General features: G+C 42.2%; 1 protein-coding gene across 1 annotated transcript; it reads left to right on the forward strand.

The window, feature by feature from the left end:
- The first annotated feature begins 3,219 nt into the window (after window positions 1-3,219).
- LOC109886486 (E3 ubiquitin-protein ligase TRIM39-like) lies at window positions 3,220-12,154 on the forward strand. The gene is made up of 7 exons (XM_031820965.1): window positions 3,220-4,093; window positions 5,389-5,484; window positions 6,454-6,687; window positions 6,788-6,810; window positions 9,503-9,621; window positions 10,962-11,222; window positions 11,642-12,154. The coding sequence occupies exons 1-7, from the start codon at window positions 3,680-3,682 to the stop codon at window positions 11,914-11,916; spliced, it is 1,422 nt and encodes a 473-aa protein (XP_031676825.1). The 5' UTR covers window positions 3,220-3,679; the 3' UTR covers window positions 11,917-12,154.
- The last annotated feature ends 7,686 nt before the right edge of the window (window positions 12,155-19,840 follow it).

Genomic DNA, 19,840 nt, shown 5'->3' on the forward strand with positions numbered 1-19,840 from the left:
TAAGAGATTTCCCTCCTTGAATAAGTTGTCCAATATACCAGGTATTTGCCAGTGTTACATGATACAATTACAGTGTCAATGGCAGTTTACCAGGGAGAGCTATGGGTAGAAATGGGCTGCAGAGCACATATCTCAACCCAAACACTCTCATCAACACAGAGGTGGATACTGGGGCGGCTGGTAGCCTAGTGGTTAGAGCAGGTAGCCTAGTGGTTAGAGCAGGTAGCCTAGTGGTTAGAGCCAGGTAGCCTAGTGGTTAGAGCAAGTAGCCTAGTGGTTAGAGCAGGTAGCCTAGTGGTTAGAGCAGGTAGCCTAGTGGTTAGAGCAGGTAGCCTAGTGGTTAGAGAAGGTAGCCTAGTGGTTAGAGAAGGTAGCCTAGTGGTTAGAGCAGGTAGCCTAGTGGTTAGAGCAGGTAGCCTAGTGGTTAGAGCAGGTAGCCTAGTGGTTAGAGCAGATAGCCTAGTGGTTAGATCAGGTAGCCTAGTGGTTAGAGCAGGTAGCCTAGTGGTTAGAGCAGGTAGCCTAGTGGTTAGAGAAGGTAGCCTAGTGGTTAGATCAGGTAGCCTAGTGGTTAGAGCAGGTAGCCTAGTGGTTAGATCAGGTAGCCTAGTGGTTAGAGCAGGTAGCCTAGTGGTTAGAGCAGGTAGCCTAGTGGTTAGAGCAGGTAGCCTAGTGGTTAGAGCAGGTAGCCTAGTGGTTAGAGAAGGTAGCCTAGTGGTTAGATCAGGTAGCCTAGTGGTTAGAGCAGATAGCCTAGTGGTTAGATCAGGTAGCCTAGTGGTTCGAGCAGGTAGCCTAGTGGTTAGAGCAGGTAGCCTAGTGGTTAGATCAGGTAGCCTAGTGGTTAGAGCAGATAGCCTAGTGGTTAGATCAGGTAACCTAGTGGTTAGAGCAGGTAGCCTAGTGGTTAGAGCGTTGGGCCGGTTACCGAAAGGTTGCTGCATCGAATCCCCAAGCTGACAAGGTAAAAATCTGTCCTTCTGCCCCTGAACAAGGCAGTCAACCCATATTTGATACTTATACTCGGCAAGTCAGTTAAGAACAAATTGTTCTTTACAATGAGGGCCTACCAGAAGGCCTCCTGCAGGGACGGGGATTAAACGTGTTCAATAAATTAATTAAAATATAGGACAAAACACACATCACGACAAGAGAGACAACACAACACCACATAAAGAGAGACCTAAGACAACAACATAGCATGGCAGCAACACATGACAACACAGCATGGTAGCAACACAACATGACAACAACATGGTAGCAGCACAAAACATGGTACAAACATTATTGGTCCCAGACAACAGCACAAAGGACAAGAAGTTAGAGACAATACATCACACAAAGCAGCCAGTCAGTAAGAGTGTCCATGATTGAGTCTTTGAATGAAGAGATGGAGATAAAACTGTCTAGTTTGAGTGTCTGTTGCAGTTTGTTGCAGTTTTCATCAAGGATCTCTCTGTGCTTTGCTCTGTTCATCTTTCCTTCAATCCTGACTAGTCTCCCAGTCCCTGCCGCTGAAAAACATCCCCACAGTATGATGCTAACACCACCATGCTTCACCGTAGGGATGGTGTCAGGTTTCCTCCATACATGAAGCTTGGCATTTAGGCCAAAGAGTTCAATCTTGGTTTCATCAGGCCAGAGATTCTTGTTTCTCATGGTCTGAGAGTCCTTTTGGTGCCTTTTGACAAACTCCAAGCGGGCTGTCATGTGCCTTTTACTGAGGAGTGGCTTCCGTCTGGCCACTCTACCATAAAAGCCTGATTGGTGGAGTGCTGCAGAGATGGTTGTCCTTCTGGAAGGTTCTCCCATCTCCACAGAGGAAGTCTGGAGCTTTGTCAGAGTGACCATCGAGTTCTTAGTCACCTCCCTGACCAAGGCCCTTCTCCCCCCATTGCTCAGTTTGGCCGGGCGGCCAGCTCTATGAAGAGTCTTGGTGATTCCAAACTTCTTCCATTTACGAATGATGGAGGCCACTGTGTTCTTGGGGACCTTCAATGCTGCATACATGTTTTGGTACCCCTCCCCAGATCTGTGCCTTGACACAACCCTGTTTTGTAGCTCTAAGGACAATTCCTTTGACCTCATGTCTTGGTTTTTGCTCTGACATGCACTGTCAACTGTAGGACCTTATATAGACAGGTGTGTACCTTTCCAAATCATGTCCAATCAATTGAATTTACTGCATGTGGATTCCAATCAAGTTATAGAAACATCTCAGGGATGATCAATGGAAACAGGATGCACCTGAGCTCAAATTCGATTCTCATAGCAAAGGGTCTGAATAGTTATGTAAATAAAAGGTATTTATGTTTTTAATACATTTCTATAAAACCTGTTTTCACTTTGTCATTATGGGGGTATTGTGATGTCATTATGGGGGTATTGTGATGTCATTATGGGGGTATTGTGATGTCATTATGGGGTATTGTGATGTCATTATGGGGTATTGTGATGTCATTATGGGGGTATTGTGATGTCATTATGGGGTATTGTGATGTCATTATGGGGGTATTGTGATGTCATTATGGGGGTATTGTGATGTCATTATGGGGGTATTGTGATGTCATTATGGGGGTATTGTGATGTCATTATGGGGGTATTGTGATGTCATTATGGGGTATTGTGATGTCATTATGGGGGTATTGTGATGTCATTATGGGGTATTGTGATGTCATTATGGGGGTATTGTGATGTCATTATGGGGTATTGTGATGTCATTATGGGGTATTGTGATGTCATTATGGGGTATTGTGATGTCATTATGGGGGTATTGTGATGTCATTATGGGGGTATTGTGATGTCAGTATGGGGTATTGTGATGTCATTATGGGGTATTGTGATGTCATTATGGGGTATTGTGATGTCATTATGGGGGTATTGTGATGTCATTATGGGGTATTGTGATGTCATTATGGGGGTATTGTGATGTCATTATGGGGTATTGTGATGTCATTATGGGGGTATTGTGATGTCATTATGGGGTATTGTGATGTCATTATGGGGGTATTGTGATGTCATTATGGGGTATTGTGATGTCATTATGGGGGTATTGTGATGTCATTATGGGGTATTGTGATGTCATTATGGGGGTATTGTGATGTCATTATGGGGTATTGTGATGTCATTATGGGGTATTGTGATGTCATTATGGGGGTATTGTGATGTCATTATGGGGGTATTGTGTGTAGATTTTATGAAGACATTTTGTTATTAAACTGTAACAGAACAAAACGTGGTAAAAAGTCTGAAAACCTTCTGAATACGCTGTCTCTTCCTCTATCTGGTTTACTAGAACACACAGAAACACAGCGTTTACCCCATAATGACATCACAATACCCCCATAATGACATCACAATACCCCATGTTGATGTTGAGGTGGTGCTGGAAAAGGATGAACACGGAGACATTTTGAAGCTTCCGTTTAAGGGTAGTGTTTCTGAGACGAGCCATTGAGAGCTGTCCGTCCGTCTGTCTAAAAACAGTAACACCTGACTATAAATAGCCACCAAGGGGGTTTCCTGTTGTGGCCCAACAGCACCAGTGATTGTGTAATCACTGCTACGCATTAAATATTAAGCAAGCGGCTGCAGAGAGTAGCAGAGCAACAGACCATAATACTGTAGCAAGAGGCACCTATCAAAGATCCAGTGATCAAGGAGAGATCAATCTGTTTCCATGGCGTCTGAGCAGCAAAAGGGTGATGAGCCCTCTCTCCCCAGGGAAGAGGCTGTGTGCCCGGGCTGTCAGGGAGCAGGGCCCCTGGTCCTGCCGTGTGGCCACAGCCTGTGTGAGGCCTGCCTGGGGCTGTGTGAGGGCGAGCTAGGCCAGGGGGGCTGTACGATCTGCTATGGCAGAGACCTGCTGGACTGCGTCCTGAAGAGACTGCTGGACTCCCTATTCCAAGGGCAGCCGCGGCGGGCCAGGGATGGAGGGGTAGAGGACGGGGACAGGGAGCTGTGTCCTCTGCATGGGGAGAGGCTGACATTGTATTGTGTGGAGGACAAGGAGATGGTGTGTGTGGCGTGTCAGAGCGAGGAGCACGACGACCACGAGTGTTGTCCCACGGAGGAGGCTGTGCACGACTGCAAGGTGAGAATGTTGTGACTGACTACCTACACAGATACTCAGAGACGAAAACGCAGAGCTGCAATAGTTCAGTGGCCAATTGTGACATAACTACAACTGCTCCTCGGGGGAAACACAGTCCAGCCCCACACCATCCCAAAACTCCCAACCAACACGGCTCCATGAATATAATCAGAATTCATGTAAACATTACAGTTTTGAAAATATAGCTTGTCCAAAAGAAAAGTTGTCTCTTGGCACACCTTACCCCACCCCACGTATGAGGTAAGTTGAGCCCGGGACAGGGTAAGATAACCCGCCTACAAATTTCTGAACTGAATTAAATTTGACCACTACCTTGTTAAAAAACATGTCAATTTCTATTTCCCAAATCACAATCACTTAAAAAAAAAACAGCATTTTAAGCATCTTTGAACTCAGGCTTAACACCTAAGAAACACTTTGTACTTTTTAAGACACTTTCAACATGGGCCAGGCCCTGTTGTTACCTCATATCCCAGAGATAATTCCAGAGATAATTCCAGAGATAATTCCAGAGATAATGCCAGAGATAATACCAGAGATAATGCCAGAGATAATGTCAGAGATAATGCCAGAGATAATGCCTTGGATTATGCCTGGGAAGAAAACACTTCAATTTGCTCAAATTGTCATTGGCTCAACCATTGGCTCAACCATTGGCTCAACCATTGGCTCAACCATTGGCTCAACCATTGGCTCAACCATTGGCTCAACCATTGGCTCAACCATTGGCTCAACCATTGGCTCAACCATTGGCTCAACCATTGGCTCAACCATTGGCTCAACCATTGGCTCAATTTACCACAAGGAAAACATTTTGACTATATTAGTCCACACAGCTACAAGGATGCACTTTCATGCCAGGTTTAAGACCTCATATTGAAGCTGATAGAGACCCCAACTGATGTATAAAACACTCTTAATATGATCTACTTTGGTTTAGATACAAACATCATGAAACCACGTTTCTTTGGACCTCTTTCTTATCACTTTTTCCACGTGGTTTCTTCCTTCACAGACGCCATGAAATTATGACCTCTTTATAAATATTTTGTCAAATTATACATTTTGTGTATGATTTCCTAGAAACAAGGTTGGCTCAATTTACCCCTTTGGCTCAACTTACCCCACTCTCCCTTATAGTACAACTGATCTGACGTGGTTGTTAGAAACCCTAACCGAGTGAGATGGAGATCATCTTTGGTTGATCACTGTCACACATATGTGTATGTTGACTCACCCCTGACCTCTCTCTAACCACTGACCTCTGACCCCAGAGGGAGCTGACGTCTGCCCTGAGACCTCTACAAGAGAAGCTGGAGGCTCTGAACACTGTCAAGCAGACCTGTGAGGAGTCAGCTGAACACATCAAGGTTAGGAGGAGTCAGCTGAACACATCAAGGTTAGGAGGGGTCAGCTGAACACATTAAGGTTAGGAGGGGTCAGCTGAACACATCAAGGTTAGGAGGGGTCAGCTGAACACATCAAGGTTAGGAGGGGTCAGCTGAACACATCAAGGTTAGGAGGAGTCAGCTGAACACATCAAGGTTAGGAGGGGTCAGCTGAACACATCAAGGTTAGGAGGGGTCAGCTGAACACATCAAGGTTAGGAGGGGTCAGCTGAACACATCAAGGTTAGGAGGGGTCAGCTGAACACATCAAGGTTAGGAGGGGTCAACTGAACACATCAAGGTTAGGAGGGGTCAACTGAACACATCAAGGTTAGGAGGGGTCAGCTGAACACACCAAGGCTAGGAGGGGTCAAAAGGCGTCAGATCCATCCATAGACAGAAAGATGGATCATTTCTGGGTTTGAATGTGACTAGTTCTGTGTCGTACCATTGATCGAATATACTTCCAGGAGGACTGTGAAATGGTAACAGCACAATAACTGGGATTGATGTTGAAACAGTAGATTCAGTCAAAGTACATTATCAATATCATACAGTAGAAGTACATCAGACAGGAGATCCAGTCGAAGTACATTATCATTGATATCAGACAGGAGATCCAGTCGAAGTACATTATCATTGATATCAGACAGTAAATCCAGTCGAAGTACATTATCATTGATATCAGACAGTAGATCCAGTGGAATACAGTATCATTGATATCAGACAGTAGATCCAGTCAAAGTACATTATCATTGATATCAGACAATAGATCCAGTGGAATACATTATCATTGACATCATTTCCTGAGCTCCTAATCCCACTTGATAAACTGCTAAAGTATTGATAGAGATGAGGTCATTGGGATTCTGATATTCCCTCCATCTCCTACATCTCCTCCTTTCATTCCTTCTTTACCCCGTCGTCCCCTATCCCCGTTTACCCCTGTAGAGCCAGGCACAGCAGACCGAGCGCCTGGTCCAGCAGCAGTTTGAGAAACTGCACCGGTTCCTCCGAGACGAGGAAGCTGCTGTGATCTCTGCTCTGAAGGAAGAGGAGCAGGAGAAGACCCAGGGGATGAGGGACAGGATAGACAGAACAACAGACCAGATCAACTCTCTAGCTGAGGCCATTGAGGTGACGGTGGAGGCCATGGACACTGGTGATGACATAACCTTCCTCAAGGTACGGACTCATCAGAGAACAAGATCACAGTATAAAAAGAGGTTGTAATATAAGGATATTATTGTTTGCCTTTCAAATAAGACGTCATATTTTCCATTAGAACTTCAAGAGGACCTCTGAGAGGTGGGTGTGTTGCTCTATTCTTTTCCTTCATAGTTGTGCATCTTGTAATCTCAGCACCTATAACCTAATCTCACCTATAACCTAATCCCACCTCTAACCTAATCTCACCTATAACCTAATCCCACCTCCAACCTAATCTCACCTATAACCTAATCTCACCTCTAACCTAATCTCACCTATAACCTAATCCCACATCTAACCTAATCTCACCTCTAACCTAATCTCACCTCTAACCTAATCTTACCTATAACCTAATCTCACCTCTAACCTAATCTCACCTCTAACCTAATCCCACCTCTAACCTAATCTCACCTCTAACCTAATCTCACCTCTAACCTAATTTTACCTATAACCCAATCTCAGCACCTATAACCTAATCTCACCTATAACCTAATCTCACCTCTAACCTAATCTCACCTCTAACCTAATCTCACCTCTAACCTAATCTCACCTCTAACCTAATCTCACCTCTAACCTAATCTCACCTCTAACCTAATCCCACCTATAACCTCATCAAATCAAATCAAATGTATTTATATAGCCCTTCATACATCAGCTGATATCTCAAAGTGCTGTACAGAAACCCAGCCTAAAACCCCAAACAGCAAGCAATGCAGGTGTAGAAGCACGGTGGCTAGGAAAAACTCCCTAGAATGGCCAAAACCTAGGAAGAAACCTAGAGAGGAACCAGGCTATGTGGGGTGGCCAGTCCTCTTCTGGCTGTGCCAGGTGGAGATTATAACAGAACATGGCCGAGATGTTCAAATGTTAATAAATGACCAGCATGGTTGTATAATAATAAGGCAGAACAGTTGAAACTGGAGCAGCAGCACGGTCAGGTGGACTGGGGACAGCAAGGAGTCATCATGTCAGGTAGTCCTGGGGCATGGTCCTAGGGCTCAGGTCCTCCGAGAGAGAGAAAGAAAGAGAGAATTAGAGAGAGCATATGTGGGGTGGCCAGTCCTCTTCTGGCTGTGCCGGGTGGAGATTATAACAGAACACGGTGAGCTGCCTCCAGCTGTTTGCTTAGAAATTCTAGGGACAATTAGGAGGCCTGCGTCTTGTGACCGACTCAAACCATTCACAGAGACAAACTGATATCTTTCCGACAGATAAGATCTAAACCAGGCCAGAACTTGTCCGTGTAGATCAATTTGGGTTTCCAATCTCTCCAAAAGAATGTGGTGATCGATGGTATCAAAAGCAGCACTAAGGTCTAGGAGCACGAGGACAGATGCAGAGCCTCGGTCTGATGCCATTAAAAGGTAATTTACCACCTTCACAAGTGCCGTCTCAGTGCTATGATGGGGTCTAAAACCAGACTGAAGCATTTCGTATACATTGTTTGTCTTCAGGAAGGCAGTAAGTTGCTGCGCAACAGCCTTTTCTAACATTTTTGAGAGGAATGGAAGATTCGATATAGGCCGATAGTTTTTTATATTTTCTGGGTCAAGGTTTGGCTTTTTCAAGAGAGGCTTTATTACTGCCACTTTTAGTGAGTTTGGTACACATCCGGTGGATAGAGAGCCGTTTATTATGTTCAACATAGGAGGGCCAAGCACAGGAAGCAGCTCTTTCAGTAGTTTAGTTGGAATAGGGTCCAGTATGCAGCTTGAAGGTTTAGAGGCCATGATTATTTTCATCATTGTGTCAAGAGATATATTACTAAAACACTTGAGTGTCTCTCTTGATCCTAGGTCCTGGCAGAGTTGTGCAGACTCAGGACAACTGAGCTTTGAAGGAATACGCGATTTAAAGAGGAGTCCGTAATTTGCTTTCTAATAATCATAATCTTTTCCTCAAAGAAGTTCATGAATTTATCACTGCTAAAGTGAAAGTCATCCTCTCTTGGGGAATGCTGCTTTTTAGTTAGCTTTGCGACAGTATTAAAAAGGAATTTCAGATTGTTCTTATTTTCCTCAATTAAGTTAGAAAAATAGGATGATCGAGCAGCAGTAAGGGCTCTTCGGTACTGCACGGTACCGTCCTTCCAAGCTAGTCGGAAGACTTCCAGTTTGGTGTGGCGCCATTTCCGTTCCAATTTTCTGGAAGCTTGCTTCAGAGCTCGGGTATTTTCTGTGTACCAGGGAGCTAGTTTCTTATGATAAATGTTTTTAGTTTTTAGGGGTGCAACTGCATCTAGGGTACTCATCTCACCTATAACCTAATCTCACCTCTAACCTAATCTCACCTATAACCTAATCTCACCTCTAACCTAATCTCACCTATAACCTAATCTCAGCACCTATAACCTAATCTCAGCACCTATAACCTAATCTCAGCACCTATAACCTAATCTCAGCACCTATAACGTAATCTCAGCACCTATAACCTAATCTCACCTATAACCTAATCTCACCTACAACCTAATCTCACCTATAACCTAATCTCACCTACAACGTAATCTCACCTACAACCTAATCTCACCTACAACCTAATCTCACCTACAACCTAATCTCACCTATAACCTAATCTCACCTACAACCTAATCTCACCTACAACCTAATCTCACCTATAACCTAATCTGACCTACAACCTAATCCTACCGAAAACCAAATCTAATTTTGAACCTAATCTCAGCTACAACCAAATCTCACCTATAACCTAATTTCGCATGGGCTACCTCTGTCTGTCTGTCACAAGCGATTATACATTTTGTAAACCTGTTGACACATGAATCTTCTTCTGACAGGACTCAGGTGACAGTACAGGAGCCAGATGAGGTGACAGGAGCTCTGCTGGACGTGGCCAAACACCTGGGCTGTCTCAACTACAGAGTCTGGGAGAGGATGCAGGACTTCATTACATACAGTGAGTAGAGGGAGACCATAAGACCACAATACATGTGCAGATAATGTGTTTTGAGTACCGTAGGAATGATAACTCAATGTACTCTCTGTCTCAATCAATCATTCTCTCTCTCTCTCTCTCTCTCTCTCTCTCTCTCTCTCTCTCTCTCTCTCTCTCTCTCTCTCTCTCTCTCTCTCTGTCTCAATCAATCATTCTCTCCCTCTCTCAGTCTCAATCAATCACTCTCTCTCTCTCTCTCTCTCTCTCTCTCTCTCTCTCTGTCTCAATCAATCATTCTCTCTCTCTCTCTCTCTCTCTCTCTCTCTCTCTCTCTCTCTCTCTCTCTCTCTGTCTCAATCAATCATTCTCTCCCTCTCTCTCAGTCTCAATCAATCATTCTCTCACTCTCTCTCTGTCTCAATCAATCATTCTCTCTCTCTCTCTCTCAATTCAATTCAATTCAAGGGCTTTATTGGCATGGGAAACATGTGTTAACATTGCCAAAGCAAGTGAGGTAGATAATATGTAAAGTGAATATATAAAGTGAAAATTCTTCACTGGTTGCACTTTTCTCGTGGCAACAGGTCACACATCTTGCTGATGTGATGGCACACTGTGGAATTTCACCCAGTAGATATGGGAGTTTTTCAAAATTGGATTTGTTTTCGGATTCTTTGTGAATCTGTGTAATCTGAGGGAAATATGTCTCTCTAATATGGTCATACATTGGGCAGGAGGTTAGGAAGTGCAGCTCAGTTTCCACCTCATTTTGTGGGCAGTGAGCACATAGCCTGCCTTCTCTTGAGAGCCAGGTCTGCCTACGGCAGCCTTTCTCAATAGCAAGGCTATGCTCACTGAGTCTGTACATAGTCAAAGCTTTCCTTAATTTTGGGTCAGTCACAGTGGTCAGGTATTCCGCCGCTGTGGTACTCTCTGTTTAGGGCCAAATAGCATTCTAGTTTGCTCTGTTTTTTTGTTCATTCTTTCCAATGTGTCAAGTAATTATCTTTTTGTTTTCTCATGATTTGGTTGGGTCTAATTGTGCTGTTGTCCTGGGGCTCTGTAGGGTGTGTTTGTGAGGAGGACCAGCTTGCTTAGGGGACTCTTCTCCAGGTTCATCTCTCTGTAGGTGATGGCTTTGTTATCATTCTCTCTCTCTCTCTCTCTCTCTCTCTCTCCCTCTCTCCCTCTCTCCCTCTCTCCCTCCCTCCCTCCCTCCCTCCCATCCAGCTCCTGTGACTCTGGACCCCAACACGGCTAATGTCTGCCTGTCTCCCTCCCTCCCTCCCTCACATCCAGCTCCTGTGACTCTGGACCCCAACACGGCTAATGTCTCCCTCCCTCCCTCCCCTCACATCCAGCTCCTGTGACTCTGGACCCCAACACGGCTAATGTCTGCCTGTCTCTGTCTGATGATCTGACCAGCCTGCGGTACACAGAGGAGGAGGAGCGACTCCCTGACAACCCAGAGAGGTTCTGTTACTATGAGTGTGTCCTGGGTTCCGAGGGCTTCAACTCCGGACGACACACCTGGGACGTGGAGGTGGGCGTGAACAGCGAGTGGGCCGTGGGCGTGGCACGGGAGACGGTCTCGAGGAAGGAGTGGTTCCCCCCGAGCCCAGGTACCGTCTCTTGCCATTGTGCCATTGAGCAAGGCACATAACTTCAACAACTCTCTGTCCAGAGGCGCTGCTCTGTGGCTGACCCTGTGCCAATCGTTGTGAATGTGTGTACGTGTGGCGGTTAAGTTCTGCAAAAATAAACCTTTTCTCAAATGGACAATAAAGTATCTATTGGTTTGGCTGGAGTAGGCCGTCATTGTAAATAAGAATTTGTTCTTAACTGACTTGCCTAGTTAAATAAAGGTTAAATAAATAATATATATGTATAATCTATTCTATTCTATTCCATTCTATTCTATTGCATTCTATTCTATTCCATTCTATTCTATTGCATTCTATTCTATTCCATTATATTCTATTGCATTCTATTCTATTGCATTCTATTCTATTGCATTCTATTCTATTGCATTCTATTCTAGAGAGGGGCCTGTGGACCATCTGCTACTATGGAGGTGAATACCGCGCCCGCACGGCCACCGCCACCCCCCTGGTCCTGAAGAGAAGGCCCCAGGAGGTCAGAGTGCAGCTGGACTGGGACAGAGGCAGGGTGATCTTCTCCGACGCCTCAGACAACACGCTCATCTACAAGTTCCAACACAAGTTCACCCAGAGAGTGTTCCCTTACTTCTCCAACACCTGCAAGAGGCACCCTCTGAGGATCTCAGCCGGGAAGGTGTCAGTTACAGCGGAGTAGCTTGGTTCATTCATTAAAAGCTGATTTGGTAAACCTATAGTTAAGGGACATTAAAAAGCTGTTGCTGCAGAACAGGTTAAAACATTAGCTTCAAGGTGGATGCACCTTTACTGCAGCAAAGGCATTGTTTATGCAGCTACATGACTGTTTTCTGTCTCTCTGGGTTCTAAATCTAAATAGATAATTACTGACTCTCTCTGTGTTCTAATCTAAATAGATAATTACTGACTCTCTCTGTGTTCTAATCTAAATAGATAATTACTGACACTCTCTCTGTGTTCTAATCTAAATAGATAATTACTGACTCTCTCTGGGTTCTAATCTAAATAGATAATTACTGACACTCTCTGTGTTCTAATCTAAATAGATAATTACTGACTCTCTCTGTGTTCTAATCTAAATAGATAATTACTGACACTCTCTGTGTTCTAATCTAAATAGATAATTACTGACTCTCTCTGGGTTCTAAATCTAAATAGATAATTACTGACTCTCTCTGGGTTCTAATCTAAATAGATAATTACTGACTCTCTCTCTCTGTGTTCTAATCTAAATAGATAATTACTGACACTCTCTCTCTCTGTGTTCTAATCTAAATAGATAATTACTGACTCTCTCTGTGTTCTAATCTAAATAGATAATTACTGACTCTCTCTGGGTTCTAATCTAAATAGATAATTACTGACTTTCTCTCTCTGTGTTCTAATCTAAATAGATAATTACTGACTCTCTCTGGGTTCTAATCTAAATAGATAATTACTGACTCTCTCTGTGTTCTAATCTAAATAGATAATTACTGACTTTCTCTCTCTGTGTTCTAATCTAAATAGATAATTACTGACTCTCTCTGTGTTCTAATCTAAATAGATAATTACTGACTCTCTCTCTCTGTGTTCTAATCTAAATAGATAATTACTGACTCTCTCTGGGTTCTAATCTAAATAGATAATTACTGACACTCTCTGTGTTCTAATCTAAATAGATAATTACTGACTCTCTCTGGGTTCTAATCTAAATAGATAATTACTGACTCTCTCTCTCTGGGTTCTAATCTAAATAGATAATTACTGACACTCTCTCTCTCTGTGTTCTAATCTAAATAGATAATTACTGACTCTCTCTGGGTTCTAATCTAAATAGATAATTACTGACTCTCTCTCTCTGTGTTCTAATCTAAATAGATAATTACTGACTCTCTCTGTGTTCTAATCTAAATAGATAATTACTGACTCTCTCTGTGTTCTAATCTAAATAGATAATTACTGACACTCTCTGTGTTCTAATCTAAATAGAAAATTACTGACTCTCTCTCTCTCTGTGTTCTAATCTAAATAGATAATTACTGACTCTCTCTGGGTTCTAATCTAAATAGATAATTACTGACTCTCTCTGTGTTCTAATCTAAATAGATAATTACTGACACTCTCTGGGTTCTAATCTAAATAGATAATTACTGACTCTCTCTGTGTTCTAATCTAAATAGATAATTACTGACTCTCTCTGTGTTCTAATCTAAATAGATAATTACTGACTCTCTCTGGGTTCTAATCTAAATAGATAATTACTGACTCTCTCTCTCTGTGTTCTAATCTAAATAGATAATTACTGACTCTCTCTGGGTTCTAATCTAAATAGATAATTACTGACTCTCTCTGTGTTCTAATCTAAATAGATAATTACTGACTCTCTCTGGGTTCTAATCTAAATAGATAATTACTGACTCTCTCTCTCTGTGTTCTAATCTAAATAGATAATTACTGACACTCTCTGTGTTCTAATCTAAATAGATAATTACTGACTCTCTCTGGGTTCTAATCTAAATAGATAATTACTGACTCTCTCTGGGTTCTAATCTAAATAGATAATTACTGACACTCTCTGTGTTCTAATCTAAACAGATAATTACTGACACTCTCTGGGTTCTAATCTAAATAGATAATTACTGACACTCTCTGTGTTCTAATCTAAATAGATAATTACTGACACTCTCTGGGTTCTAATCTAAATAGATAATTACTGACTCTCTCTGGGTTCTAATCTAAATAGATAATTACTGACACTCTCTGGGTTCTAATCTAAATAGATAATTACTGACTCTCTCTGTGTTCTAATCTAAATAGATAATTACTGACTCTCTCTGTGTTCTAATCTAAATAGATAATTACTGACTTTCTCTCTCTGTGTTCTAATCTAAATAGATAATTACTGACTCTCTCTGTGTTCTAATCTAAATAGATAATTACTGACTCTCTCTGGGTTCTAAATCTAAATAGATAATTACTGACACTCTCTCTCTCTGGGTTCTAAATCTAAATAGATAATTACTGACTCTCTCTCTCTGTGTTCTAATCTAAATAGATAATTACTGACTCTCTCTGTGTTCTAATCTAAATAGATAATTACTGACTCTCTCTGGGTTCTAATCTAAATAGATAATTACTGACTCTCTCTGTGTTCTAATCTAAATAGATAATTACTGACTCTCTCTGTGTTCTAATCTAAATAGATAATTACTGACACTCTCTCTGTGTTCTAATCTAAATAGATAATTACTGACTCTCTCTGGGTTCTAATCTAAATAGATAATTACTGACTCTCTCTGTGTTCTAATCTAAATAGATAATTACTGACTCTCTCTCTCTGTGTTCTAATCTAAATAGATAATTACTGACACTCTCTGGGTTCTAATCTAAATAGATAATTACTGACTCTCTCTGGGTTCTAATCTAAATAGATAATTACTGACACTCTCTGGGTTCTAATCTAAATAGATAATTACTGACACTCTCTGGGTTCTAATCTAAATAGATAATTACTGACTCTCTCTGTGTTCTAATCTAAATAGATAATTACTGACTCTCTCTGGGTTCTAAATCTAAATAGATAATTACTGACTCTCTCTCTCTGTGTTCTAATCTAAATAGATAATTACTGACTCTCTCTCTCTGTGTTCTAATCTAAATAGATAATTACTGACTCTCTCTCTCTGTGTTCTAATCTAAATAGATAATTACTGACTCTCTCTCTCTGTGTTCTAATCTAAATAGATAATTACTGACACTCTCTGTGTTCTAATCTAAATAGATAATTACTGACTCTCTCTGTGTTCTAATCTAAATAGATAATTACTGACTCTCTCTCTCTGTGTTCTAATCTAAATAGATAATTACTGACACTCTCTCTCTGTGTTCTAATCTAAATAGATAATTACTGACTCTCTCTGTGTTCTAATCTAAATAGATAATTACTGACACTCTCTGTGTTCTAATCTAAATAGATAATTACTGACTCTCTCTCTCTGTGTTCTAATCTAAATAGATAATTACTGACACTCTCTGGGTTCTAATCTAAATAGATAATTACTGACACTCTCTGTGTTCTAATCTAAATAGATAATTACTGACACTCTCTGTGTTCTAATCTAAATAGATAATTACTGACTCTCTCTGTGTTCTAATCTAAATAGATAATTACTGACTCTCTCTGTGTTCTAATCTAAATAGATAATTACTGACTCTCTCTGTGTTCTAATCTAAATAGATAATTACTGACTCTCTCTCTGGGTTCTAATCTAAATAGATAATTACTGACACTCTCTGTGTTCTAATCTAAATAGATAATTACTGACTCTCTCTGTGTTCTAATCTAAATAGATAATTACTGACTCTCTCTCTCTCTGTGTTCTAATCTAAATAGATAATTACTGACTCTCTCTGTGTTCTAATCTAAATAGATAATTACTGACACTCTCTGTGTTCTAATCTAAATAGATAATTACTGACTCTCTCTCTCTCTGTGTTCTAATCTAAATAGATAATTACTGACTCTCTCTGGGTTCTAAATCTAAATAGATAATTACTGACTCTCTCTGTGTTCTAATCTAAATAGATAATTACTGACTCTCTCTCTCTGGGTTCTAATCTAAATAGATAATTACTGACTCTCTCTGTGTTCTAATCTAAATAGATAATTACTGACTCTCTCTGTGTTCTAATCTAAATAGATAATTACTGACTCTCTCTCTCTCTGTGTTCTAATCTAAATAGATAATTACTGACTCTCTCTGTGTTCTAATCTAAATAGATAATTACTGACTCTCTCTCTCTCTGTGTTCTAATCTAAATAGATAATTACTGACTCTCTCTGTGTTCTAATCTAAATAGATAATTACTGACTCTCTCTGTGTTCTAATCTAAATAGATAATTACTGACTCTCTCTCTCTGGGTTCTAATCTAAATAGATAATTATTGACTCTCTCTGTGTTCTAATCTAAATAGATAATTACTGACTCTCTCTGGGTTCTAAATCTAAATAGATAATTACTGACTCTCTCTCTCTGGGTTCTAATCTAAATAGATAATTATTGACTCTCTCTGTGTTCTAATCTAAATAGATAATTACTGACTCTCTCTGGGTTCTAATCTAAATAGATAATTACTGACTCTCTCTCTCTCTGTGTTCTAATCTAAATAGATAATTACTGACTCTCTCTGGGTTCTAATCTAAATAGATAATTACTGACTCTCTCTGTGTTCTAATCTAAATAGATAATTACTGACACTCTCTCTCTGTGTTCTAATCTAAATAGATAATTACTGACTCTCTCTGGGTTCTAATCTAAATAGATAATTACTGACTCTCTCTGGGTTCTAATCTAAATAGATAATTACTGACTCTCTCTGGGTTCTAATCTAAATAGATAATTACTGACTCTCTCTCTCTCTGTGTTCTAATCTAAATAGATAATTACTGACTCTCTCTGGGTTCTAATCTAAATAGATAATTACTGACTCTCTCTCTCTCTGTGTTCTAATCTAAATAGATAATTATTGACTTGTGCAGCAATGTAAACATGCTATAAAATACCTTTAGTCTTTACATTAGAGGGTATGAATGCAGGGCTTGTATGACCATGTGATTTGCACTAATTTCATTTAACAGTAGCAATGTGATGCATTATATGTTTTCTGTGACAGGGTACAGTATAAAAGGCGTTTGTAACGTTTGATATACACTGTATTGTTTGCATAGAAGGTTTTGCTTGTTTTCCTGTCCCATGCTTTCAGGAGAATCTTTGCACACAAACAAATGATTGTAGTTAGGCAGGCCTAAAGTACTGTAGCAATGTTAACATGAAACAAACAACTGTTTTAAAACCTACCACCTGTCCACAGCTTGTCCATATGAACGAACATAAAGAATTATAAAGCAATTGGATCTGTTGTGGTTTTGTATCAATGGTTTTCAGAGCAGAGTGATGAAGGGTGTGTAACCTTTCAGAGCAGAGCAGAGTGATGGAGGGTGTGTAACCTTTCAGAGTAGAGTGATGGAGGGTGTGTAACCTTTCAGAGCAGAGCAGAGTGAGGGAGGGTGTGTAACCTTTCAGAGCAGAGCAGAGTGAGGGAGGGTGTGTAACCTTTCAGAGCAGAGCAGAGTGAGGGAGGGTGTGTAACCTTTCAGAGCAGAGCAGAGTGATGGAGGGTGTGTAATCTTTCAGAGCAGAGCAGAGTGAGGGAGGGTGTGTAACCTTTCAGAGCAGAGCAGAGTGAGGGAGGGTGTGTAACCTTTCAGAGCAGAGCAGAGTGAGGGAGGGTGTGTAACCTTTCAGAGCAGAGCAGAGTGAGGGAGGGTGTGTAACCTTTCAGAGCAGAGCAGAGTGATGGAGGGTGTGTAACCTTTCAAAGCAGAGTGATGGAGGGTGTGTAACCTTTCAGAGCAGAGCAGAGTGAGGTACGGTGTGTAACCTTTCAGAGCAGAGTGAGGGAGGGTGTGTAACCTTTCAGAGCAGAGTGAGGCACGGTGTGTAACCTTTCAGAGCAGAGTGAGTGAGGGTGTGTAACCTTTCAGAGCAGAGCAGAGTGAGGCACGGTGTGTAACCTTTCAGAGCAGAGTGAGGGAGGGTGTGTAACCTTTCAGAGCAGAGCAGAGTGATGGAGGGTGTGTAACCTTTCAGAGCAGAGCAGAGTGAGGGAGGGTGTGTAACCTTTCAGAGCAGAGCAGAGTGAGGGAGGGAGGGTGTGTAACCTTTCAGAGCAGAGCAGAGTGAGGGAGGGTGTGTAACCTTTCAGAGCAGAGCAGAGTGAGGGAGGGTGTGTAACCTTTCAGAGCAGAGCAGAGTGAGGTACGGTGTGTAACCTTTCAGAGCAGAGTGATGGAGGGTGTGTAACCTTTCAGAGCAGAGTGATGGAGGGTGTGTAATCTTTCAGAGCAGAGTAGAGTGATGGAGGGTGTGTAACCTTTCAGAGCAGAGTGATGGAGGGTGTGTAACCTTTCAAAGCAGAGTGATGGAGGGTGTGTAACCTTTCAGAGCAGAGCAGAGTGAGGTACGGTGTGTAACCTTTCAGAGCAGAGTGATGGAGGGTGTGTAACCTTTCAGAGCAGAGTGATGGAGGGTGTGTAATCTTTCAGAGCAGAATAGAGTGATGGAGGGTGTGTAACCTTTCAGAGCAGAGTGATGGAGGGTGTGTAACCTTTCAGAGCAGAGTGATGGAGAGTGTGTAACCTTTCAGAGCGGAGTAGAGTGATGAAGGGTGTGTAACCTTTCAGAGCAGAGCAGAGTGATGGAGGGTGTGTAACCTTTCAGAGCAGAGTGAGGGAGGGTGTGTAACCTTTCAGAGCAGAGCGAGGGAGGGTTTGTAACCTTTCAGAGCAGAGTAGAGTGATGGAGGGTGTGTAACCTTTCAGAGCAGAGTAGAGTGATGGAGGGTATGTAACCTTTTAGAGCAGAGTAGAGTGATGGAGGGTGTGTAACCTTTCAGAGCAGAGCAGAGTGACGGAGGGTGTGTAACCTTTCAGAGTAGAGTGATGGAGGGTGTGTAACCTTTCAGAGCAGAGTGATGGAGGGTGTGTAACCTTTCAGAGCAGAGCAGAGTGAGGCACGGTGTGTAACCTTTCAGAGCAGAGTGAGGGAGGGTGTGTAACCTTTCAGAGCAGAGCAGAGTGATGGAGGGTGTGTAACCTTTCAGAGCAGAGCAGAGTGAGGGAGGGTGTGTAACCTTTCAGAGCAGAGCAGAGTGAGGGAGGGAGGGTGTGTAACCTTTCAGAGCAGAGCAGAGTGAGGGAGGGTGTGTAACCTTTCAGAGCAGAGCAGAGTGAGGGAGGGTGTGTAACCTTTCAGAGCAGAGCAGAGTGAGGTACGGTGTGTAACCTTTCAGAGCAGAGTGATGGAGGGTGTGTAACCTTTCAGAGCAGAGTGATGGAGGGTGTGTAATCTTTCAGAGCAGAGTAGAGTGATGGAGGGTGTGTAACCTTTCAGAGCAGAGTGATGGAGGGTGTGTAACCTTTCAAAGCAGAGTGATGGAGGGTGTGTAACCTTTCAGAGCAGAGCAGAGTGAGGTACGGTGTGTAACCTTTCAGAGCAGAGTGATGGAGGGTGTGTAACCTTTCAGAGCAGAGTGATGGAGGGTGTGTAATCTTTCAGAGCAGAATAGAGTGATGGAGGGTGTGTAACCTTTCAGAGCAGAGTGATGGAGGGTGTGTAACCTTTCAGAGCAGAGTGATGGAGAGTGTGTAACCTTTCAGAGCGGAGTAGAGTGATGAAGGGTGTGTAACCTTTCAGAGCAGAGCAGAGTGATGGAGGGTGTGTAACCTTTCAGAGCAGAGTGAGGGAGGGTGTGTAACCTTTCAGAGCAGAGCGAGGGAGGGTTTGTAACCTTTCAGAGCAGAGTAGAGTGATGGAGGGTGTGTAACCTTTCAGAGCAGAGTAGAGTGATGGAGGGTATGTAACCTTTTAGAGCAGAGTAGAGTGATGGAGGGTGTGTAACCTTTCAGAGCAGAGCAGAGTGACGGAGGGTGTGTAACCTTTCAGAGTAGAGTGATGGAGGGTGTGTAACCTTTCAGAGCAGAGTGATGGAGGGTGTGTAATCTTTCAGAGCAGAGTAGAGTGATGGAGGGTGTGTAACCTTTCAGAGCAGAGTGAGGGAG

This window comes from Oncorhynchus kisutch, unplaced genomic scaffold, assembly GCF_002021735.2.
Source record: "Oncorhynchus kisutch isolate 150728-3 unplaced genomic scaffold, Okis_V2 scaffold3805, whole genome shotgun sequence".
In the NCBI taxonomy this organism is placed as follows: domain Eukaryota; kingdom Metazoa; phylum Chordata; class Actinopteri; order Salmoniformes; family Salmonidae; genus Oncorhynchus; species Oncorhynchus kisutch.